Source organism: Manis javanica, chromosome 7 (assembly GCF_040802235.1).
Source record: "Manis javanica isolate MJ-LG chromosome 7, MJ_LKY, whole genome shotgun sequence".
Taxonomy (NCBI): Eukaryota; Metazoa; Chordata; class Mammalia; order Pholidota; family Manidae; genus Manis; species Manis javanica.
Window position 1 is genome coordinate 73,881,415 of NC_133162.1, and position 25,687 is coordinate 73,907,101.

The following is a 25,687-nucleotide window of genomic DNA, read 5'->3' on the forward strand; positions in this document are numbered from 1 at the left end:
CAACAGTGACTACATGCTAGAATCTCTGACAGAGCTTTAAGAAATTCCAGTGATAGACAATACCCAAATTAAACAATTCGTAATCTCCACTGATGGAATCCAGTATCACTACTCTTTAAAGTTCTACAGGTGATTCCAATGGGCAGCCAAGGTTGAGAGTCACTGATCAAGACCCTGGGTTACCTTCACTTGGCCAGTACTGTTGCTCCTGGCTTTGGCAAATGTTTTTACTTTCCCGGAACCACAGTAATACTACGGTAGGAAAATGTCCTATCATGACGACAGGCCTTTACTACAGGGAGAATAAACAACTAACAACAATGCTAAGAATAAAAAAAAGGAAAATCCATGATAAAGTCATACATTTGAGTAGAAAAAACAAATTACGTTGTATAATTTAAAGTTGCTTTCCATAAAAAACATTAACATGCCTCTGGTTTATCTATCTACATCATACCCTCATAATTTGCCTATGATATTAAAATGAGGAGGAGTAATTATAATAATGAAGATTTTTAATGCTTACAGTTTTTAATATAATGTATGAAGTCTTTTTCTGTATAGCTCAATCTGAACAGCAGATAAATTATATTTACTACTGGCTCTGCTTATATGTATGTAGATACAGCAAATGGATCAAGACTCACAAAAAAGGAGTTCAACTTGCAAAAGCATACACCTACATCTAGCTATAGTTCTTAACTAAACACAGTGATCATTTAACAAGTTAAAATAAGGCCTAACTCATTTGATTAGCATATATTACAATTTCAGGGACATATTTTATTCCTAACCATTTTGAAAAGATTAATCTTTTAAGTTAGTATATTAAGTACCTTTCTACAAAAAAACAAGTCCTGTGAACATACAAGTCTTTGGTGACTGAACTTCACTAGATATAAAAAAAGATAGAAAAAGAAAATGTTTGGATAGCTTTAACTCCTAAATCCCATCAAACTATCTCTTCCTCTTTTCTAGGAGAAACTTTCAACCCACCTCCTCATCATCACTGCTGAAAAATAAGGCAGATGCTTTTTTTCTAGAGGGCTCAGAGGATTTTGATTTCTCTTGACTCTGAGTTAGTAGAGATGATGTCTGTTTCTTACCAGCTGTAGTCCCAAAAAGATTATCCTAAAAAACAAATGGCAAAATGTTCATACACTTAAAACTTCATACACATGAAACTAAGGGTCTAAGACAGTCTCTCAGATCAGATTGTTTTAAGTTTCTAGTCAGGTACAGAATACACGTAACATCTCTTGCAGGGGGCAGGGGGAGTATCACAAAATTCTTATAAATCCCACTTCTCTCATGTATAATCCCATAACAATAGTCTACAGTCTTCTAACTGTATACTCTATCCACAGAAGGTAAACAGATACCTTAGAACTCAAAGGTAGAACACTTGTGGGGGAGGGATGGTAATGTGGGAGACCGGCTCAAAGAAATGGGAGGAAGCCTGGTCCCACCCAGACCTGCTGGGGCGGGCCCTCTAGACTCTGTAGGGAGGACCTGCAGCCTACGTGGGCAGCAGAGCCCCACAGGCCCCTGCAGCAGACAGCAACTTGCACCATTCTTTCTATGAATTAGAAACTGGAGCAACAGACAGAAGAAGAGAAATAAAGAGCTTTCTCTAATCCCTTACATGTATTTAAAATAAAGACCCACACCTGGAACAGAAGAAAGGCATGACTGTGTTTCTGGTTAATTTTAAAGAGACAATATAAACTGATGAAGTAGTTTACTAAATAACATCACTAGCCTACTAAAGAGCTGCTTCTAATAGGTTCAATGGCATTTGTCAATAATTGTATAGTCAAGCACTCCAAAAGTACCTTTTAAGGTACTTTCATTAAGGTAATGGAACCAAAATCATCACAGGGCCTGAGCCCAAGTTAGAGAAACACTCTTTAACAATATCCTAGGTGAGTAGTCATGAAATGTAAAGATTCAAAAAAAGGCAGGCTTTAAGAAGAGTGTGGGAAGGTAGGAAAGGCCATGAGAAAATGAAGTGGCATCCAATGAGGATACTAATGATAGGAGCTAACATTTACTCTGCATCTACTAGTGCCAGGCTCTGTGCCCAAAACACTGTACATCAGCTGTTTAAGCTGTCACAAAATCCTATATATTACTACACCATATGAGATTCAGAAAAGTGAAGTTGCTTGTCCAAGGTCCCTAAATTCCAAGTGGAAGAGCTGGGATATGCACACAGGGGTCTGACGCAAAGCCCATGAGCTAAGCGACTGCACAACGCTGCACGGAGGGAAGGTCTGTTTTGTCTTCTTCCTGATTTCTTTCCCCCACTTTGCTCTCATTCACGGTGGAAAGAAAAGCAAGGTGAGATATAACCTTCTCCACTCCACTCCCACTTTACCAAGACATTCTTGTATCACTGGGTTTAAGAGAATTATAAAGTATTCTTTTTATCCTCTTAAAGGCAGATTTCAAAAATGATATCTGGGTCAAGAATTTAATGTCCTGCCCACTGCACAGTCAACAGAACCACTGCACAGTCAACAGAACCTAAGAAGAGTCACTTAAGTTAAAGAACTTAAGAAATAAACCCAAGATATTTTTGTTATATAAGCCTCGGACAGCGTGCCTGCTTCTCTATCACCTTGCCCTACTGAGTGAGCCTCTGGCTATAAAGCTACATCAGCAGTGGTTTTCTATTTATCAGAAACTTGATGATCTTCTGTTGCAGTAACAGTTTACCTCTTCATTTTCATCATCGAAAAACGAGGCTGACATTGGGGGTTTGCTGGGCAGGAGAGATGCATCTTTTGGCTTACTCACATTTTGAGAAGAAAACAAATCCTGTTGGGTCAAGATTAAAGTTCTCAGTTAGCAAGATGTATTGGTTTTTAGAGTACCAGTCAGATATGAAACTAAAGACTATGACATAATGGCCAGGTCTAGGTCCCTGTCAAAGAGGGATGCTGGTAGGTTCAAGCTTAGGTCCTTTACTTTCCCTAATAAAACTCTTCCCTTTTTAAAATAAAATTAAAAAAAGAGAGAAGCTGGCTGAGACAGACCTTGAGGACCATGCTTCCGGCTGTATGCAACAGAAATACTTCTGTATGAGAAGGGAGAGACCCACATGAACTCCAGAGGGTCTCACTGGGACTCAGAGTTTTCTACATTCCCACTTGGATGGCTTAAGGTGGAGGAAATTTTCCAGTCAATCTCCTATCAGACTAAAAAGAATGAGAATGACTTCCTTTTCTTTGTCTACAAAGATATTAAATTCAGTAACAGAAATAGAGGCTACATTCCCAAAATACTGGATGTTACAACTCTGTTTTACTAACACTCCTCTGTCCTTTTATGAGAGTATGCTATTTCTTTCAAACCAAAAAAAATTTTTATTTTAAAATATTTGATATTTTTGCTTGAACTATAGCTAGGAGATGTTGCAAAGTAGAGAAAGACCTGGTAGACTGATTTTTCAAAATGCTATAAAGAATCAACCTATAAAGCAAAGAAAGATCTGCAAATTTAGCTCCATGAATCAGAAACAAAAATAGGACTATTCCCTCCAGAAGAAAAACTTAAATACACAAGAGCCAGACAATTAACTAGGATAAGAACATAATTTATAAGTCTTCTTTGGAAAATATTTCTTACTATGGATTCAGTCTACTCTTTAAATACAGACCTAATGAATTCATTAATTGAAAAGAGCTCCTTTCAGCCCAGTGGTTTTTTGCCTGGGCCTCGTGGAGTTTCATGGGCCTGTTCAGGTGTAAGAGGTCACACGGGCGGACTCCAGGCTTCTCATGCTTCTCCTGCATTTTACACATTGGCAAGAGTTCACTTAGGAAAAGGGTTCTACTGCTTTAAAAAGTGAATGAATGAATAATAAACAAACAAAACAAATTTAACCTCATGGTTTTGGACCTTTGACATTAGTCTTCTTTGGTGTAATAAAAAAAGGCTTTTCCATTACCTCAAACAAGTTTCCAAAATTATTTCACAGAGCAAGTTTTAGCTCCACACTTGAGATACAGAGGCAGGAGTACAAAAAAATAAAATCAACCCTTGTCTAAAGTTTTCTCTCCTAGACTGCATTGTTTTACTTCTTCTTGACTAAGTACTCTAACAGCATAAAAAAAAAACAATCTATGATAATACTCATGGGAGAAAGCCTTTGGTGATGGTATTAAAACCTGTCTGCAAATTCTTTTACACTCTACCCATGATGAGGTGAAGTCTGTGCTGCCTGCCCTTGGACCATAGCAGGCTTTTTGTGATGGCTGTGACCACAGAGTGTGGCAGCAATGATAACGCTCACTTCCGAGGCTGGGTTACAGAAAGCAATACAGCTTCTGTGCAGCTAATGTGGGAATCTTACTTTGAAGCCCTGGGCCACCACGTGAGAATACAGCTTTCCCGAAGCTGCCATGCTGGGAGACCACAGAGAGACAAACTGGGTGCCCCAAGAGTCCCAGCTGTTTGAGTCTTTCCTATGCAGGCACCAGACATGTGGATGAGACGACTCAGCCTGGCCACCTCCAGACTGGAACGTATGAGAGACCCTAACTAAAAAACTGCTTAGCTGAGCCCTTCTAGAACCATAAAAGGTAGTAAAACTTACTGTTTTTTTTAAGCCTATAAGTTCTGGTGTATTATTTCACAGTAATAACTAGCTGAAACACCTTTTAAGTCTGAAATTGGTGCATGTTTGTTTTAATATAGTTGAATACTACTTGATGACTTACCAGGTGCCAAGCACCAGTCTAGATGTAACATCTTGCCCTCACAGAGCTTATTCTAGCCGAGGCAATGAACAAGTACGGCGACAATGAGCATGCTGAAATGACGTGTCATGTGGCAGTACATAATGTGGCGAACAATAAAGCAGAAGAATGGGCTAAGCAGTGCGCCGCGGTGTGTGCTGGCAGGCTTGCTATCATGCAAAGGGTCATCGGGGGAAGCCTCATAGTGTGGGGGCCCGGCAGAGGCTGAGCCCCACTCTAGCTGGACAACGCCCTAAAGATGGCGCCTGCTTCCTGCTCATCACCCTTTCCCCTCTTCCCTGTTGGGGATTGGCCCAGCAGACTTCCGTACCCGTGCACAGCTCGTGCTGCCCGCTTAGAGTGACGCGTGACACCTATCCGCTTAAAGGTCACGCATGATAGTGTCCCGGATTGGTTGGGTGACTGAATATAAGGGAGCCCGCCGGTAGGGAGAGGAGCTTCCCAACAACTGCTGTAACCACCACGAGAGATTAGACAATAAAGCCTAGAGAAGAATCAAGACCTTGGGCGTGTTGCTTCGGTCCCTGAAGGGTCGCGACATCATAGGGCAGTGGAAAAATGTGAAGTAGCAAGCCATCCAGATTCTGCTAAGTGTATTTCCAGAGGGAGGGATAGGAGGAGAGGGGCAAAGACCCCAAAGTGCAGGTGTGTTTAATGATGAGGAAGTGAGAGTGTGGGTTAAGACCAGAGTCTGAGGTCCCAGTTTGCAGTGCTCACGTGTCACGAGTTTGCCTTAAGTGGACTTTTTAATTCCTATCTTCTGTACACTGGCTGTAATAAAAAAATAAGCCTCAAAAAGCTTTATTTACATCAATGGCAATCACTCTGCTTCCGAAGAGCTGTGTGTTCATCCTGGCTGTTAGTGCAATGTAACCAGAAAGCTTAACCCAGAGTTCACGGCTTCTTGAAATTACAGGTAAACTTCTGCCACGTCCACATATCTTTCTGTGCATGGGACTTATTATTGCCCACTACCTTCTCAGATAGGGCTTCAAACCCCTAAAAACCTAGCTGAAAATTATCTCCAAAGGGATGTGGGCCTGTGGGAGTCAGACAAGGCAGTGACACTTTTGGAAACCGGTACTGTTCCACTGGAAGGGTACTTCAGGCAGATGCCAGCCCACAAACCAACACTGGTTACAAGAGAAAAGGCTATGCTGAAATATATGTCACTAAACCTGCTATTTAGTGCTACTGAAAAAGGAAGTAGTGTGCTGATTTCCATTCTGATACAAGCACCTCACTGCACTGTGGGTCAACAAACAGCCTTAAATTTGAACATCCTGAGCAGAATGTTTTCCTCCTAGGACATAAACTGGATTCAAACCCAACAGTGAGAAGTACTGCATACATAATGATTTCTAAAGGCCAGGTGTTCAAGACATTATTTTCAAAGAAGGAACTAAAGTCTTTAATAAAGTCTTGCATCTCTACTGACAAAATCCTGATTCAGAAATAGTTTCTAATGTCGTATCAAAGGACTAATTCCCAGAACTAAGAAAAAAAATTCCTTACATCAGAGTCCTCCTCATCTGAAAATAAGCCTTTTTGAGTCTCTGTTTCTGATGAGAGCTTGAGATTTTTGCTGGAAGATATGGCAATCTTTGAAGGAAAAAAAAAAAGAGAGTTAAACAAGACACCTGAAAACAAGGGTACATTCAATCATTCATTTAGAAAATGTAGGCAGTCTCTGCTAGGATAAGGCACCAGGCCATGCACCAGGGCAAAGGAGATACTATGGACATGTATCAAGTTTGTATAAAGAATAATACAAAAGGACAAGTATCATAAGAAAGAATTTAAAGATTGGTATATAGGAAAGAGAGAAGAAATAGTTCATTAGGACAGAAAAGGCCTGGACTTGGGAGATGGTACAAGCAAGAACATCCTCAGCAGGGGAAGCTGTGTGTGAGAAGAGAAAACTAAGGTAAAGCAGGGGGTGGGTACATCAGGTGGATAAGAAAGTTGGAGAGACCGCCCACCTGACACACAAATGGCCAAAAATGGGACACACGTGACTGAAGTCAGCAAGGGTGGACAGCCCTAGGATCCTGCCAGGGTGTGAGTGTTGAGAGCTAGGTGGCTGGCAGCGAGAAGGTCAGGGTATCATGGACAGGACAGGACACAAGATTTGCTTTAGAAAGATCAAGCTGTGCAGGGCAGCAAGGGAAGGGAGAGCAGCCAGAAGAGCTTAAAGACAAAGGCAGACACATCCCACTGGCCAAATCCAGGGCATTTAGCACAGAAAAAAGATGATGACACTCATGGACTCTAGAATGTTGGCTGAATGGAAAACCCATGATCCTATTCCTACAGTGATATTAAAAGAGTGGTAGAGGAGGAGGAGAATGCCAGCCTATAAACGTGAAGAAATGAAAGAATTAAAAAAGCATTCTTTTGCACCCCCCAAACATGGTCAGACAAATGCTATCAATGGAGGGGAAAACCAATGAGCAAGCAAAATACAACTACTGAGCCTGAGTGGTAGTTCTGTGGGCACTCACTGTAGTTTTCTTTCAATTTTCTGTGTTTGAACATTATACACACAAAAGGAAACAATACTTCCCTCTGAGTTCCAAATGAATTAAAAGATGCCCCAAATAAATACTCCTGTGTTTAGTCTTCCCACACACTTACCCTTTTTTTTGCTCTTGCTTGGTGTTCACCTGATTCACAGTGGCTTCTGGCAAAGCCGCTGCTTTTTCTTTGAACAGATATCCTTCCTCATCATCAAAGATATTGGCAATGGATGTGACTTTGTCTTTAGAAAGACACGCCAGCATAAAATTACATGAAGGTCAAAAATGCCTCCACAAAATCCAAACAAAAAACTCTTCTCAAACAATAAACAGAAAAGTGTGTTATTTTGTGACAAGCTTGAAAAATATTATGTGAAACTAAACTGGAATTTTTCAAAGACCACAACAGCAGCTCAAATGAAACACGGGACAGACTGCTTAATCATCTGGCTCCCACGCCATCCTTACGAGTAGCTTGGACTGGCTTAAAAGGCAAAGAGACACCTGTAAGTGAAAAATACCATTTGAGAGTAACAGCTCTAGGACTCTGAGACGTGAGGGTTGTCCAGTTTTTTTTAAAGTCAAACTGTACAAAAGGCACATAAAAGCAAATTCTGAAAACACCCCTGTAGCTCTACCTGCCCATCCAAACATGGTGGCCATCAGGGAAAGTTTGGTATACATGCTTTTAACTTACCCAAAGGATATACTAATGTATTAACTTTAGTTATTTATAAGTAAGGCTATAAATGGTAAGATAATTTGCATTCTCCACTTAATGCACATGGGGAATGTTCCCATGCCAAAATTATAGGCTTCATCCTTTGTAATAGCTTCACAGAATTTCAGAGTGGAGGGACCACAGTTTACCTTCTGATGAAATACTGGGCAGTTCCCAACCTTTAACTACCATAGCACTGTTGCACCAAGTGAGGAGTGTGGCACTGAAACGAGGACAAGGACTCATTAAAGTTCCACAAGAGGAACAACTGTCAACTTATTTGTGATTCCTAATCAGTTCTCAATGATATCCACTAAATGAAAAGCTCCAGGCCAAGAGATGCACTATTGCCTTTATTTACTATCATCTCATCTTGTCGGCCTATATCTATCTGCCTCTATTATGTCTGTGCTTATACTCTTTCTAAAATAATGAGGTATTATTTCCCTCATGTTTGCTTCTGTCCTTCCTTCCCACGCCTGCCTCTCAGTGCATCCTGTTCCATCTCGTCCAACTTTTCTCAGGTTGCTGGAAATCCTGTGCACATTAGTGGTCTACCTTTTTCAGGGAAAAGCACCCAATGGACCCAAGCCTTACTCTTCCAAGTGCCATCCACAGAGCAGCAATCTCTGCCCACCAGGGAACTCGTCAGAACATAGAATTCCCAGTACCAACCCACACCCACTGAATCTGAATTTTGCCAAGAGTCCTGGGAGAGTCACCCGCACATGAAAGAACATCTGGTTTAGAAGAGTGACTTTTATGAACACACTGACTTAACCGTGAGAAGAGAGGAGAGTGCCACAGGGACCAAGGGGCTGGAAACCTTGTCATATTAAGAAAAGGTCAAGGTTACCTGGGCTTTCTGTTCTGGCACAGAGAACAGCTAGCATGTGACATTCTGCTCATATATTTTACTAAGGGCTGCCAGAACAAAGTGTGATGAACACTTTCCTGTAATTCCAAAGGTCAGAACTAGAAACTTTGAGCAGCAGACATTACAAGGGAACAGATTTCAGCTCTCTAAAAGAAAGAATCCTAGTGATTGGTTTCCAAAGCAAAAAAGATTGGCTCATAAAACAGACACCTCCAGGGCACCGTAATTATTTAGGTGGAGATGAGACTGCTCTGAGCCAGGAGGGGTTCTGCACTGCACAAGGTACAGAACCAGAGGAGCGTTCTGTCCTCTTTAGGTTGACATTCTTCTTCTGGCTACATTCCCAAAAAAGAGGCAGGAGCAGGTACCTGTCATAGAAGACTTGCTAGATGATGCCGCAAAAAAGGTGTCGTCATCATCAGTGTCATCGAAGAGGCCAGTGGGAGCTGCGAGGTACGGGCTTTGCCCTGCGGTAGGCTGCTCGTGCTTCTGGGGTTCCTTCAGTGACGGAGCAGAGGTGGCACCAAACACATTGGTGTCCCCTGTGGGTGGAGAGAAAGGACAGTCACAAATGTGAGCCAGTGTGGGTGGGCCTCCTGACTTTACAGAAAAAAAAACCAGTATCACCCACCAAGAACTTTGTTTTGGTTCATCCATAAAACCATTAAAACAACCCAATAGCCCCTATCCTTCTATGCTACAGAATCACCTGGTCAGTGGAACACTAAAAAGTCCAAGGCCACTGGTTTCTAAGAGAATATGAACTAATGTCAGTAAACAAGCTCTTTCTGTAGGCTGTCAGATGCCCTTGGAAGCTCCTCATGCTCTCAAGCCACGCCTTAGCTAACGAAACTTTAAAAATGACCCAACACACTTAGACGGTTTTAAAAAACAAACTCTAAGTTTGATACCTGAAAATACTGAAACAGCTCCTGCTGGGATTTTCATTGCAGGTATCGAGGATGGAGATGCTAAGATGAGAAAGAAAAAGAAAATCATTTCAACAGAAAAATGACTTGTTAAATGCACTTGCCTGAAATATGTACAACACAATACATAGCTAACAGGAGACCTGTTCAAACAAATTTTTCCTGTAGAGCCATTTAAAAATTCCTTAGCTTACTTAGTCTTCTCTACTGATGTCATGAGTTTTTTCTTAGTCCTAATACAATTTAATCTGTGATTCCCATGCAAGATCACTCTGACTCTGATCAACAATAGCAGTGCGGTTTGCAGGGGAGTCCAAGGAAGGTGCAGAGCATAGATGTGGGAAGTGGGGTATGCGCAAGCAGGCTCCTCAATCAACTCTATCTATTCTGATTTGATGAGAATGAGCAGGTAAAAGAGAGCAGCTACAAATCTGAGACATCAGTGAAAAAAATGAAGACAGTTAACAGGAAAGAGGGAAACGAGGCAACTTACTGGTGCCAGAAAGTGGAGAGCATGGCCTGCAGAACAGTCAAGTCAGCCAGCATCAAAGCAAGTACAAAATCTGACGACTCATGGCCTGGGGAGGTAAGGTCACTTAAAAGAACTAATTCTCAATTCACCAGAACTACCACAGAACTAATAGAATAAATATTACCAGCTGTTTCTTTTTTAATGTATGCTCCACAGATGAGTCTGATGCACACTAGACTGGGGATTTACTGATCTCCAACTTACATGGAACTTTAGAAATGTTTAAATTAAACAATTACATAAAATATCCTCCACACCACTATAGAGTACTTTTCATTTGACTTTGTATGAGTTCTAAGAAAGAAGCAAAACTGTGATGTGAGTCTATAGTTGGTGCTTTTTGCTTTTTTCCAAAACGTGTAGTGAAGATGAACTGCTTTTAACTAGAACAAGGCAAACACAACAGCTTCCTGCCTAACTAAGAAGCAAGGCCTGGGAACAGCCTCAGGGGTTCTATCTCCTGGCGAGAGGTAAGCAGTTCTGGAAATCTGTTCAGGAAGAAGCAGAGTCAGCCCCAATCCAAGCTCACCTGCACTAATGGAGGCTCGAGCTTCCTGATCCTGAGGCGCTTCCGTGAAGAGGTCGCTCTGCTCATAAGAAGGTACACGACACAGATTTCAAAACAGCACAGGACATGGTAGCTGCACTTGAGGATTTCTAAAGAAAAGATCTTTGTAAAGTGTAAAGATATATATTTACTGTTCTGCCAGAAAACCAGTTCCAAAGTGAAAATTATGGCAAAATCAGACTTTAAATAATCTGGTCTGTCCAGGAGTTAAATACAAACATGGAAGAAGAATGATAGACAAGAAAAGAAACAGTTGCCTAATCAAGTAAATTATTTACTACTTACACTCCAACATCCTCTCCCCACCTCACAAAGAGTATCACTTAGTGATTCTTACTTTAAAATGTCTCAAAATATGAAAGTAGAAGCAACTTCTAACTAAGAAGCCATTTTTCCCCTGCCAATGGACCAAAGTGCATTTCTTCCCTGCGGACCCATGACAAGGCATTGGAGAGCTTCACTGCTTACCACCAACTCATCTCCTCCTCCCCATCAAAAAGTCCCTTCCCTCCACTGAACAGGCCGCCTCTGGAGCCAAATGGTGAGAAGTCTTCATCAGTCAGCTTGGGGGCACAAAGAAGTTATCGTCTTCATCTAGCAAACAGAAAGAAAGTTTTGCAGGGAGGGATAAAGATGGGTATTGGCAGCCAGACATTTCACAACAGAAACTCATTCAACAGTCCACCAAATCCCTTAAAAAGCTCTGTGGGTTCCGACCCTCAAGTCTATAATGTCTGGAGCAGGAGGAATTCCACGGGTATTCCCACCATCTAGATTCACTTCTTTTTTAAAACTAGTAAATATATGGCTTAATTGCCATTCAAGACCCACTCCACCAAGAACTTGAAGAAAGGGCAGAATGAAGAGACATCTATATACTGACCAGTCACAAGCAGGAACACAGTGGATGCTCCTGTTTACTACAAAAGCACCTAACATATTCTTTACTGAGAACAAATGCTAGAGATCCCTAGTTTCTATATTTCTAAAGAATTCTGGAAAGATGGCTAATGGTTGCTACAACATCTAATAAGTCAGATTCTACAGTATTTCTACCTCATACCCACATCTCCTTCCAGCATCCCAAAGCATGCTTTTAAATGCTTTGGAAATATGAATGGCAAAAGACCCAATCTGTCAGCACTTATAGAGGTACCTTATGAATTACAATGACCATGTCCCTGAGTTCAGTGCCTCCCAAAATAGCAGACTGGAGGGAAGAGGCCTACCATCTGAGGGAGTTCTTTCTTTCTTCTCTTTTACTGTCTCCTGAGGTTTTGCTTCTCCTGGAGACAAGACCTGAGGAATAGTTCACAGTTTTAACCATATTCAGTCTACCCTCGGTGTTTACCCAGTGCTTCGTTACACACAGGCCTGTCATCCTCATGGCTCCTAATCTTAGAGCAAGACATCAACTTTGTATCTCAGTAGTGCCTCTTTCCAAGGCAGAAAGCTTCAGCTTACATCCTAAGGTATGTGCATACCAGACCTGCACCTGCTGAGAAGAATTATTCTGACATCTCTTTACCCTCTTAAATCACTAGTATATACTATATAGTATATTTTTATTTAGTCAAAAGATAAAAGTAAATATTAAGCAAGAGAGTCTTAATCTGGACCCCACGGTTTTCGGTGACGTCTATCAGTCCCCTGAAATTGCATACAAAATGTGCGTATGTACATTTTTCTTCAGAGTTCCTCAGTGTTCAGTTATCAAAGAGTCTAGAAACCGAAAAAAGAATAAGAACTACAGGTTAAGGCTCTCATGCCTCGGTAAATTAAACAGAGAAGTCTACCCTCCGTGAAGCCCAGCAGAGGGTCTTGCACTTCCCCACCACTATTAACTCATCTCAGTGGCTTACTTATCTGCTCCTCTTCTTTCTGGCTCCAGGCACCCCCGTTGATCCTAGCAGCCAGCTCATCAGCAAACGATGTGGTCTACTTTTTGTCTATCAGCAGAAATAACCAAAATAATCACTTTTGGTGACATACAAATTAATACAGTTTACTTCTAGATACCTAACAAAATTATGTAAAAACAGCAAATAAATTGAACTGATGAGAAAACAGGGTTTAACTAACTGAATGTAAACAGATGCACCCCATACAGATCACCAAGAAGCAGAACTCAGTGGTCCTTCAAAGGAAGATGCTCCTTATTTCCCTACCTTGTTAATACTTCACTTTAATATTCGAAGAGCTAGATAAGAAAGCTTCCATGAAGCACTTGGGGGTGGGGGGAGGAGGGACTTTAGGGTTTTAAAACTCTGGAACTGAATGCATTTTGAATGATGTGACTTGTAAAATTTTAACATTTGGAAGAAAAGGTAGTACTTGTAAAGCAGCCTGGGATCCTCAACCATTATTTTCAAAAGCGTAAATGAAATGACAAGTATGCAAAATGAGAGAGTTATAAACATAACTGACAATAAGGAAATGAGGCCTAGGTACCATTTCTAAAACCTTGGCATGAGATAGCAAATACCAGTCTTTCTTACAGGTCTAGTATTTTCTTCAATGTCCTCAGTATCTTCCTCCTCCTTCTCAGAGTCAGCAAAAATGTCACAACTATCGTCCTCCTCCTCTTCATCACTCATCTGTGCAGTGTGCTAAGAGTATAAAACCAGTTAGAACAATCAGATAAGGTCACCAAGCTGAAAAGAGATACTGCCATTCCGCTTTGAAGGCAAAATGGTAGGCAGCTTGCTAAATGATGATGATAAAGCACAAGTTATGAAGCAGTCAATGTGCTGGAACAAGTTAACACTCAAATTTCAGTGCAAGAAAAGCAAAATATTGAAATATTAACAATGTCCATCACTAGAGAAATGAATACACTAAATAGGGTTTTATCTTAATAAGAATGTGAAGTTAAAAGTAATAAGCTGTAACAACCGGAGGGACCATCCAAAGCACTGAGGAAGATAAATGCTGATGGGAAACCCGGTGTGCCACCAGGCCCACTCCACCATTTCTATGGACACAGCTGTATTTGTAGAAGCAAAGAAAAACACTTGGAAATACTCTCAGATCACACCACCAGCACCTCTGGAGAGTGTTAAGATGAGGATTGGAAGGCTCAAACTAAGTTTAATGGTTAAGTTCTAGCTTTTATAAAAACAACCACTGACATGTATAATTTGCATTAAAAAATTTTTTAATGTTTAAATCAATAAACAACCAGGCACTATGCTAAAGTACTTTATTGTATTGTTTGAAAACTGTCTGAATCTATGAATCTCAGCAGTAAATTTCATAGAAATAAATATCCTTTAAAGAAGAATTAAGATTATAGAGACTAGCAACATTTGTAAATACAACTGGAAAAAATACAAGTACCAACCAAAAAGTTCTAAATCCTTCATTTGATAGTTGAAAATCTTTGTGAAAAATTATTTCCTAATTAGCAAACTGAAATGCAAAATTAGGGTGACCTCAATACAGTAGTCTCCCCCTTACCCAGTTTCATGTTTGCAGTTTCAGTTACCCATGGTCAACCATGTTCTGGAAACAGATGATCCTCCCATTAATCAACAGATCAATAGTAGCCTAATGCTAGATCACAATGCCTAACTAAGCCTTTCATCTCACTTCATCTCATCATGTAGGCATTTTACCACCTCACATCATCATAAGAAGGTAGAGTAAAGTAAGATATTTTGAGAGAGAGACCACATCCACATAACTTTCATTAGAGTATATGGTTATGATTGTTCAATTTTATTAGTTGTTACTCTCTTATTGTGCCTAATTTATAAACTTTACTCTAAGTATGTATGTATAGGAAAAAAACCTTAGGGTTCAGTTTCGGGTTATGCCTGAAACCATACTGAGTACTATCTGCAGTTTCTCCCATTCAGACTGGGGGTCCTGGAACATATCATCCCTGGATAAGGGAGGATTACTGTATACCACTGTACATATCTTATGGTAGCAAAAATCATAATCCCAGTGATGATGAGATTGTAGGAAAATCATTACACATGATCTGTAATCTGGAATGTCCACCAGATAATTGTATCAAGAGCCTTTAATGTAACTCTACACCACCTTATTCTTAAGGCAACAGTTCACATAAGCAAAGGGTTTTTATGTGTGAAAATACTGAATATAGCATTCTCTCAAAAATAAAATCCTCAAAATAAACTGTTTTCCATTCATATTTAGGGACTATGACAGCATCATTTCATCAGTATTCTTAGAATACAGAAGTTTGCAAAGGAAATTACAAAGATAATAACAAGGAAACCCTTATGGTATATAGGAAATATGATAGTAGAAAATAAACTATGCATATTATGAAAAGAATATTTCATCGATTCCTTAGAAAGGTAGACAAAAATTAAGACAACTAGGCTAAGGCAGTAGGATTACAAGATTTTCATCTTTTGAGTGTTCCTAACATTACTGCTCTATTATCTCAATTTTTAAACAGGGGAGGAAGATTCATGTGAAAATTCAGTTTGGGTACCTGGGTCTTCTTTCAGAGGCTCTGTTTCTCAATTTTGCTTTTTAAATCTTTTGTTTCCTAAGAAAAAAGAAAATAAAACATCAAGCAAAACTGGAGAAATATGTAGTGGGGGGTACTTAGCCTTAGCCTAAAAACATGAAATGCTTGAAGGAAAATTAGTTGTAAACAGGGATAAATGCTTACTTTCTCACAAGCCATTCAAAAGTTAATTCTAGCATATATTTAGAATGTATGTTACATTTCAAGTAAATTTCAAAGTCAAATCACTTCAATACATGAAGCTTACCCGGTTTCGATCGTTGTCACTACGGTTGGCAAAATCTTCATCTGACTCCTTTAGGAGAAAAAGAATTTTGTTGTTAATGTTAGGCAGGAAAATAGATATGAGTGGGATGGAAAGAGAACAAGGTCAGTAAAGCCCCCTAGAAAGGACTCAGTAAACCAGTTAAAACTAGAAAGCAAGAAAAGACTCAGTTAATGAGTTAATCAGGTAGAGCTCAAAAGGTCAGAAGCAACTTGGCCTGGAATGTTTGAATATTCCCCAGATAAAGAGAAGTAACTGAGCACTGCCTGTGTCTTCATTGTGCCATTGTAAGATTTACTCTAGCCTGCTAAAAGGCCCACCTATAAACAGCCTGATAATGACAGAGCGATACCACCGTAAAGTCAAAATTGCATTTTGAAAAAACCCAGGAAGTCAAAAAGAAAAATTCTTAATATACTCTTTAGCAAACAACAAATGACTCTGACCACCTTGGAGGAAGGGCAGACAGTCTTGATTGATGTGCTCCCAAATCAGGAAGCTGCTATCCTGGGAGTCTGGGACCAAAGCAGTAAATTTCTTGTTAAGTTAATTTTGCAGAATTACCTAGAGGACTGATAAGAAACTTAATGCCTCATCAAAGATTCTTGAGACTACTTAACAAATCCACACCTTTGTCACATTCCTGAAATCCTTAAAAGGGGGAACCCCCAACCTTTTAGTGCACTCCTCTCTCTGAGGTCGCCCGCACTGAGAGTGTGTAATTAACTTTGCCCAACCTTTCAGGGTGCTCCTCTCTCTCTGAGGTCACCTGCACTTTCTAAGTAATTTTAAAATAAAACTTTTACTCTGTTTCACGACTGTGTCTCTGCCCTTCAATTCTCTGTTGCAGAGGGGACAAGAACCGAGGAAAATACACAACGCCTCTCCCCCAGTATTAATAAAGGCTTTGCTCAAGAGCACAGAAGTTCCATCAGGTCTAAGTCTCCAGGGCACATCAGTGCTGTATCTCTTTGTAATGATTACTGTCATCTGAAGTATCAAAGTGCAGATACCGTAGATTAGTTACCAATATGCCTGAGGGTTGTCCTGGCAAATGTGTAATTTTTGTGGTCAATTTAAGTATCTCTAACAATTTGTTCATATCTACCTGAAGTATCATTTCTAGCCTTTCAATTTAAAGAGTTGCACATTCATTAACTAAATTATCGGAAGTTGGTTTATTTCACATTTTGGACTCCACTCTCTATATTCCTTCTAGGTAAGATAACGACTTCATTTGGCCCAAAAAGGAAACATCAGTGTTTGCTATCAGCAATTAGGTAAACAGCTGCATTGACAGCTAAAAGCAAAGGATTCAACTAGTAACCATTTGCTATAGTGAGATTACTCAGGAAAAGGCTATTTCCTACTGTTAAGGAATTTTGTTTGGAGCATGGGTGGAAGGAAGGCTATGGAGAGGAACTGTGGAAAGAAAGAGGGAAGAGAAGAGAGAAGCATGCATACAATACTGTCTCCTTTTAGAAATCCACACTCAAGAACTATCCTTTGAACTCTCTGCCCTCTGCAATGAACATGTTGTCTAAAGGGACATCTCCAGATACAATAGTCAAGGTCCTCAGACCCTGAGACCCTAGAGCAAGGAGTCAGATTACACTCCATGGACATGCTAGAGTCAGAAGCAAAGCTAAAATGTAAGTGGATGCATTCTTCTGGTCTAGAGGTTTTACAGTAAAAAAGTTTTAAATGTGAATGTTTTTCCATAGAATTATTCAAATATAGAACTTAATCAAAGACTATACATACCTCAGGCAGAGATTCCACCAAAATATCTAAACTGCCACCCTCAGGACATACAAGTATGAAGAGGACTTGGTGCAGAGGTGGGAAAAAGTAATGGTAAAAGGGATTAAAGTAGTTTTCTTTCTTTGTGTACACACAAGACAAAGAGGAAATCCCAAGGAAAAACTTCAGGATATGGACACTACCACTGTTAAAGGCTTTATGAAAACAGATTGCTAATTCACAGCTATGTTATTTACTTAGCCTACTAAATACCCCCTAAGTTTCCTTCCCACCATAACCTGGAGACACCAAACAGCACTTACCTCTTCTTTATTCTCTTTGTCACTGTCCACAATACTGCCACGATCGCTGCCTACTGAACCTTCTGCTTAGAATCAAGAGAAGGGATATTGCCAATATTCATAAGAAAATGTCCTGAGTTCCTTCTCAAAATCCAAAATCACCATACAGTAGCATCACAAAGATTCAGATAAAACCATCTATACCCATTAACTAGAATTAAAAGTATCTTCACTATAGTGAGCAGTGGAACATTTACATAGCCTCAGAGTATCTCCCCACAAGACAATTAATTACCAAAAAAACCTATCATTAATTACCAAGAAAAAACCTGGTCTATACTCTTCAAAAATACCAACTGTAATAGACTAAGAGAGATTTACAATTAAACACGGTGAGTGATCATGAATTGGATCCTAAGCCAGAGGAAAAAAGAGACTATAAGAGGACATTATTGGGACAACTGGCAAAATCTCAATATAACTAAGGATTACCTAATAGTATTATGTCCAGTAAAAATTCCTGACTTTGATAATAACACACTGTGACTATATAAGAGAATGTCCTTATTCTTAGAAAATACACAGAAATTTTGGGGTAATAAGGCATGATGTCTTGCAAATCAGTTAAAAAAAAGTACTATGTATATATAGAGAGAATGACAAAAAAAATGTAATAGGTTATCAACTGGTAAATCAGGGTGAAGGATACATGGGAGTTGTTTGTACTATTTTTACATTAATGCAAAGTTTGAAATTATTTAAAAATATACATTAAGATATAAATTTTAAAAGTAACAGAAATGTTTGGTGCAAAAGAGTACCTTCACTAGACAACTCTCCAAGACCCACGTCTTCCTGCTCCATGAATAGCTTTGACCCAATTAAATAAGGTAAAGGACGATCAATGTATAGATCGTGTAAGTAATGAAAAGAAATAGCCATTATAGATAAAAAAATAGTTTTCCATTTTGTTCCATCGGACTACTTCAAAAAGTTACTTTAATAAAAGTGGAGAGTAAGAAACACAGGAATAAAAGTCCAAAAAAAAAAAACCCAACCCACTGATATAAAAAAGGTCAAATCATCAGTAAAGATGGCAAAGTAATGTTGAATCACACAGAATCTCAAGTGCTTAATTACAGTAACAAAAACAGCAAAGGCACACAAGAAGTTCATCCATCAGCAGTAACCAGAAAAGAAGGGGCACAACTTCACATACCCTGTCCGGAAGGAGGAGGACCAAGGAAAGAAACTAAGCTCTGACCTGCTCAGATGAGTCCTAACCCTACCTGCCTCCCCAAAAAACAGCACTGGTGAGCAAAAATCCACAAATCAATCTTGAAAATGATCAGTTAAGAGTCCTAAATTTGGAGACAAGCACAATGAGGGAATAACTCAAACGCTTTAATTTGACTGTGAGAAGGTGGGTAGGTATGTCCAGGGTTTTGTGGGGTTGGGGTGGGGAGTGGATAGACAGGTCACCAACAAGGCAGCAAGGGACTCGAGGAGGACTCTTTCACGCTACATCAGAGCAAAAAGAAGGCTGAACAGAGCACATACAGCAAGGGCTGGATGAAAAGGCACAGAACGGCAACTACGCAGATACCTGCACTCCCCACAGTGAGCTAAAGGAACACATCCGAAAGACTGATGAGAACCTACCTGGGAGAAAAAATAACCCCAAAAAGAGAACAGTATCACCCAGAGGTTCACACTGTGTAATTCAGTAAAGCAAATTCGGTAAATTAAGACTAGGTGATTAAACCAAATAAAGCGGAGGAGACTGTGTACACAATGACACATGTTGGAGATCTGTCCACTTCAGTCCTCTACTTCTGAGCCCCACCCATCACACACATTAAAGATTATGGTCAAGAAAGTGCTCCACCCTAGGAAAACATCCCATCTCCACCTGCCACAGAAAAAGCTAACTTCTCCTTTACCAGGCATGACCTTTGGACATATCTCCTCCCTAATGACCCTTGGGGGACAGGGGAGAACAATTCTGATGCTTCACACAACAGAAATTCTGGGAAGGTTAATGTTAAGGTTAAAGACACAATGGCAACCAATTTAGTGCATACAAACCGAAGTGCTAATTGGGCTAACTGTTTCACTGACTCAGAGGGTGTTCCCACATCTTCCTGTCAAAGAGAAGGTGATGTCTGACTTGGAAGTAGTATGTCTGGCAGGCAATGTTTCCTAGGGTCCCTGGTGACTTCTACATCTCTGCAGTGGCAAAGCAAGCCAGCAAATGTACAGCGCTAACAGATTGGCCTCAACTTGGTATAACACTGGAAGCTCCAATCGGAAGAAAAGTGTGCTAAGATACAAGTGACTTCTAGAAGAATTTTTTGGCATGTTTTGTGGTTTTGTGGCATATTTCACTTCATAAAGCATTGGGTACCAAGACTCTCAAAACCAATACAGCAACGTTTTGTGTTTACTACTGAGTGGCTCTATGTTGCCCTAATTGTCTCCTTTGCCAACAGGAGAGCAATAACTACCTGCTAGGCTAACAGTCTGTTCATGAATGCTCACAGAAGCTTTATACATAATAGCCAAAACTGAACAACCCAAATGTCTTTCCACACCTCCACGGTCTCCCTAAGAGCAAGGTACTGAGTTTCAGGTTCCCAAAATCTCTACCTGTCATGAGCCTCTTTCTTCATCCTTTAAATACCAGTTCAAGTCTCATCTTTACCCTGATTTCCCCCAGCTGGAAGTCAGTTCGCTCTCAGAGCACTTACAGTGGTGACTCATATAACTATCTTTTCTCTCCTGCCATCTGCTAATGCTGCAATAAACATCAAGAGAATAGGAACGATGTCCTGCACCTTTGTACTCCATACTTGGCATCCTGCCTGGTACCTAGTAAGTACTCGATGTAAATGCTCGAGTAAAGCAAGTGTCTTTCAACATGACATTGCTACATGACATGCTCACTTCCTCAAAGCAAGGTCCATGTCTTCCTAATTCTGTGTCCAAATAAAGTACCCAAAAAACACAAAAGGCGTTAACAATATAAATAAGGGAATTGAATGTCTTTACCTTTCTTTACCTTTGGTTCAAGGATCAGTTCCACCCGTTCATTAGCATCATCTTCTTCAGAGTCTGAGTTTCCTGCTTTTATATCCAGTTGCTCAAATGTACTGTCCAATACTTGTAAACCATAGTTCACACCCTCCTGAACTTTAGGAATCAAATCCACTTCTTTCTGTTCCCGGGTCTTCTCCTACAAAAAACTACTACTCAGTATGGATCTCCAATAAATTGATACCACCCTAATAAAATACTGCGACTGTCTTCTAATGCCTAAACTAATGCTCCCCATAAACATCTCAAAAATGTTAACAAAAGTCAGGTTCTGCTGAATGGCTCAACACAGACTTTGGAGTAAGTTTTAAATCCCAAGCTTGTCACTTCAGGTTATGGGTCCAACTACCTAAGGTACCAGAGCTCCAGATTCATCATCTTCAAAAACAGAAGCACAACCATTGCGCTGGGGTTCAGCCAGATAACTTACATAAAGGCACCTGGCAATGAACTGGCACATCATAAGCCCTCAAACAGCATTTTACTTCCTGCTGTTGGAATGAAGGGCCTAGACCTTTAGCTTCACCAAGACTGTATCCCATTAACCTTGGTTAATGGTCCAGTGGACAATTTTTAAAAGAAAATACTTCAGCTAGAGATGTCATTTTCAATTACAGTTAAAAACAAAAGCAAAACATCAGAGAATTATACTTATTTTATAAATCTGTTTCAAACAAAGTTTCATCTCTCATCTATCCTTTACCTCACCTTAGAACAATGCCTCCCACCCACAAAAGTCTGGACATCACCAACCTGCTGAAAATACTCCACAGGTGTCCATTTCCTACCATAGCTGCTCTCAGTGACAGTCCCCTCACTCAACTGTGTCACCAGTTGTGAGAAATATTGAAAAAAAATTGTGTCATTTTTACTCTTCACAAATATTCTAGAAGTTGATAACATAATTATAGGAAGAACCAAACCATATAGTATACTTCCGAGGGCCAAAAGGGAAATCCCTGTGAGTTATTTTATACTTTACCTCTAGTATGGAAGTCTGTCTAATTTGACTTTTTTGTTTTGGCTGCATCTTTTTTCCACTCTGGTATGCTTGGTTCTAGTTAAATACCTATCATTGTACTTACATGTGTGAAACATGTTTGTGAAATAAATATATAATGGCTTTAAAAAAATAATTCCCTAAATACCTACCACTTTAAAATTGAACACTGATCTGGTGTAACCAGATACCATTGCATTTAAATAGTGAGCAAATCCTTGAGTACTATTAAAAATGAAATAACTTCTTTAAAAAGGCTAGTAGGCAAAACTATAGCTGGTTTCTAATATCCTTTCCTAGTCTAGTCGCATAGCTTCATATGTTATAAGTAATAGTTACTGATAAAGTACCACTTTTTCAAGTGATTGTATTTTCTGAATAAATTAGAGGCAATTAAATGCTACTCCCACAATAAAACTTATCTCACACTCCACTATGCTTTCCTAAGTGGAAAAAAATGGGTACTGAAGGGCCCCCACATAAGATGGCGAAACTCCTGCTTCTCTTCTGGGTCCTCGGTTCCCGCCGGCGCCACCTGAAGCCCAATCACCCCTCACCTCCCTAATCCCAGCACCTAGCCAATAGCCACCAGCCCTGTAGAAGTGACACCTCAATCAGCTCATGCCCCTTCCTATATAACCCAGCATCTTTCCCTAATAAAGCGGAATTCTCCAGTGAATTGCTGCTGTGTTTCGCTCCTTTCCTTTCATTGGTGCCAAAACCCAGGAGATGGGACACCCCAACTGGGCCCCGTCTTCCCCCGACACCAGCAGCAGCTTGCCCTCGTCCTCTTTTTCCAGCGCTGGCTCCTCACACTCACCACTCCTCTTTGGCCTTTGAGTAAGTTTTCCCCCGGAGCGGGCTGCTCTTCCCTGAGCTATCACAGCGCCATTGACCGTGATCGTCTGACAAGGCCCTGACGCTCGGGGATGAGGAGGGAACTCTCCCCGCCTCAGGCCTTCACGGCTGCGGCGGACCCTCAGGCCCCTCCTCCAACAGCCATAAACAAGGTGACTCCTTTGCGGATGAGAAAGCTCCCTTTCCCACCAATCCTCCTTCCGTTCCTTCCGCCAAAAATTCCTAGTAGTAGGTTCCTCGTTCTTAGAGAAGTCTGAGTGACGACCCACACTTCCTAAGAAATTCCGACTCGTATACGAGTTTCCGCAGACCACCAAGGATCATCGGGGATGCCCTTTGTCTCCTTGCGGCCTGCTCCCAGTCCGAGGATCTCCGTTCGTCTCCCCGTTTGTCTCCTTCTCTGTCCTTTAGTCATGGGAGCCCCCTCATCCCTCCCTGAAAGTTCACCTCTTGAATGCCTGCTCAAGTATCTAGCCACCCTCTCCCTGACACCTGATATAAAACCAAAACTCCGTAAATACTGCTCCCAAGATTGGCCGACATACCCCCTAGACAATAACAACCAATGGCCCGCAGGGGGAACTCTTGATCCTAACATCACTCGCGATCTCTTTAACTACTGCCAGTGCCTGAAAAAATGGAAGGAGATTCCCTATATCGAAGCCGTCTCCTCCTCCCGCCTCCCACCAAGTTCTCCTAGCCTGAAAGCCGTCTCCTCCGCAGAAGCCTCCCTGTCCACTCCCTTCCCTCTCCTCCTCCCGCACTCCTTGTCTCCGCGCCTCCTCCCGCCTCCCCCCAAGTTCTCCTAGCCTGCAAGCTGTCTCCCCGAAAGAAGCCTCCCATTCACTCCCTTCCCCCTCCTCTCCTACAACAGCCCCTCCCCCTTCCTCCACCACCATCTCCTCGCCCACCTCATCCCCACTGCAGATGAAGCCTGAGCCTAGGATCCCTTTCCACTGATCCCACGACATATATCAGGGAGTTTTAATGGACCCTCCAGTCATACAGCCTCACACATCATGACATTTTCATGCTCCTGGCCAATACCCTTCTTCCTGAAGAGCGTAGACGAGTTTGGGACTTCGCCCAAACGCACGCTACCGAAACCCACAAGACTGACCCCACCTATCCCCCCTAGCCCCACCGCTGTCCCCGAACAAGACCCACACTGGGATTATAACACCGCCATAGGTCTCCACTCTCGAGATATCTTCGCCTGCTGCTTAATAGCAGGTCTGAAAAAGGCAGCTCGTAAAGTAGTCAATTTTCAAAAGCTCCAAGACATAATTCAAAGGAGGGAGGAAACTCCGAGTTCTCAGACAGACTCATTCAAGCCCTTTTACAGTATACCAGCCTGGACCCAGAAACGCCTGATGGAAGACATGTCCTTATGACATACTTCCTAGCTCAAAGCTACCCCGACATTAAAGCTAAACTCAAAAAGTTAGAACAGGGCCCCGCTACCTCACAGACTGAGATCCTAACAGTGGCCTTTAAAGTCTTCCATAACCGGGAGGAGGAGAAAGAACGCCGTAAACAAAAGGCTGATCAGGCCAATTTCCAAATGTTGGCCCAGCTGATAAAACCACAACCTGGGCGCCCTTCTACAAACAAGCCCCCCCCAGAAGCTTGTTTCAAGTGCGGAAAAGAAGGACATTGGTCAAGGGTGTGCCCCTCCCCCAGATCTACCACCCCATGACCCAGATGCCACAAAAAGGGCCACTGGGAGGGCGGTCTGATTGCCCAACCACCCGAAGGGGAGGCTGGACAAACAACCCCCATCCTAAGCCCGCCGTAGTGGGGCTAACAGAAGAAGATTGACGGGACTCAGGGGCTTCTCGCCCGACCATTTCCATCACCAAACAAGAGCCCAGGGTTACTTTTAACAGTAGACAGTCGCCCCATCTCCTTCCTCCTAGATACAGGAGCCACCTTCTCAGTCTTGCGAGAATACCGGGGCCCTACCATGCCTGCCATTACTCCTATAGTTGGGGTAGGAGGTAAACAGATTTTCCCATTAAAACCCACCCCCTTTTCATGCACAATCCAAGACAATCCCATACCTTTCTCCCACTCCTTCCTGGTTATGCCCCAGTGTCCCACCCCTTAACTAGGACGGGACATCCTTTCTCTCCCCTATGTTTCCATAACTATATCTACTCCCACAGCCTCCAGTACTCCCTTTCTGATGGCCCTCATAGCCGATGACCCCCCTCTACCCAATGAAAGCTCCAGTTCCGCCCTCATACACCCTGTAAATCCCAAAGTTTGGGACATTACAAGCCCCTCCGTGGCTCTATGTTCTCCTGCCTCTATCAAATTATGTGACCCCTCTCAGTATATCTGTCAGGCCCAATACCCCCTAACCACTTCAGCCCTCATAGGCCTTCAACCCATCATTCAAGATCTCTTAAACAAAAATTACCTCAGACCCACTCACTCCCCATTTAATACCCCCATATTAGCTGTTAAAAAAAAAACCAACAGATCTTTCCACCTTGTCCAAGACCTTCACCTTGTCAACATGGCCGTCGTCCCTATCCATCCCTTAGTTCCAAATCCATACACCCTTTTATCGCGGATCCCTGCCTCGGCCTCCCACTTCTCAGTCCTAGATCTCAAGGATGCATTTTTTTTTTATTCTATCCCTCTGGACCCCTCCTCCCAAGATTTTTTACAGAAAACGGCTCCTCTCTGACCTGCCCGTTCCCAAAACCAAGACAGAAATCCTTTCCTTTCTAGGCCTGGCTGGGTATTTTAGAGCGTGGATCCCTAACTTCTCCCTGTTGGCAAGACCCCTATATGACCTCAGCAAGGGCCCACCTGAAGAACCATTATCCTCCTCACCCTGACACTCCTTCATTAAGCTCCGTCGAGACCTTGTGGAAGCTCCAGCTCTCCACATTCCTGATTTGTCGAAGCCCTTCTCATTATAGATTCATGAGAGGTCCAGTCAAGCTCTAGGAGTCCTAGGCCAACATTATGGCCCATCCTTTGCCCC

At 41.5% G+C, this 25,687-nt stretch overlaps 1 protein-coding gene across 1 annotated transcript in view; it reads right to left on the reverse strand.

The window, feature by feature from the left end:
- The window catches only part of LOC140850425 (WASH complex subunit 2-like), a 68,403-nt gene that overhangs the window by 33,657 nt on the left and 9,059 nt on the right, over positions 1-25,687 (reverse strand). Inside the window, 16 exon segments of the mRNA XM_073241152.1 lie at positions 997-1,131; positions 2,722-2,823; positions 6,282-6,368; positions 7,404-7,432; positions 7,435-7,527; positions 9,252-9,425; positions 9,795-9,854; positions 10,874-10,929; positions 11,384-11,477; positions 11,480-11,506; positions 12,775-12,861; positions 13,398-13,521; positions 15,670-15,717; positions 17,754-17,815; positions 18,554-18,647; positions 20,794-20,967. Coding sequence (XP_073097253.1) covers positions 997-1,131; positions 2,722-2,823; positions 6,282-6,368; positions 7,404-7,432; positions 7,435-7,527; positions 9,252-9,425; positions 9,795-9,854; positions 10,874-10,929; positions 11,384-11,477; positions 11,480-11,506; positions 12,775-12,861; positions 13,398-13,521; positions 15,670-15,717; positions 17,754-17,815; positions 18,554-18,647; positions 20,794-20,967 — 1,446 coding nt within the window.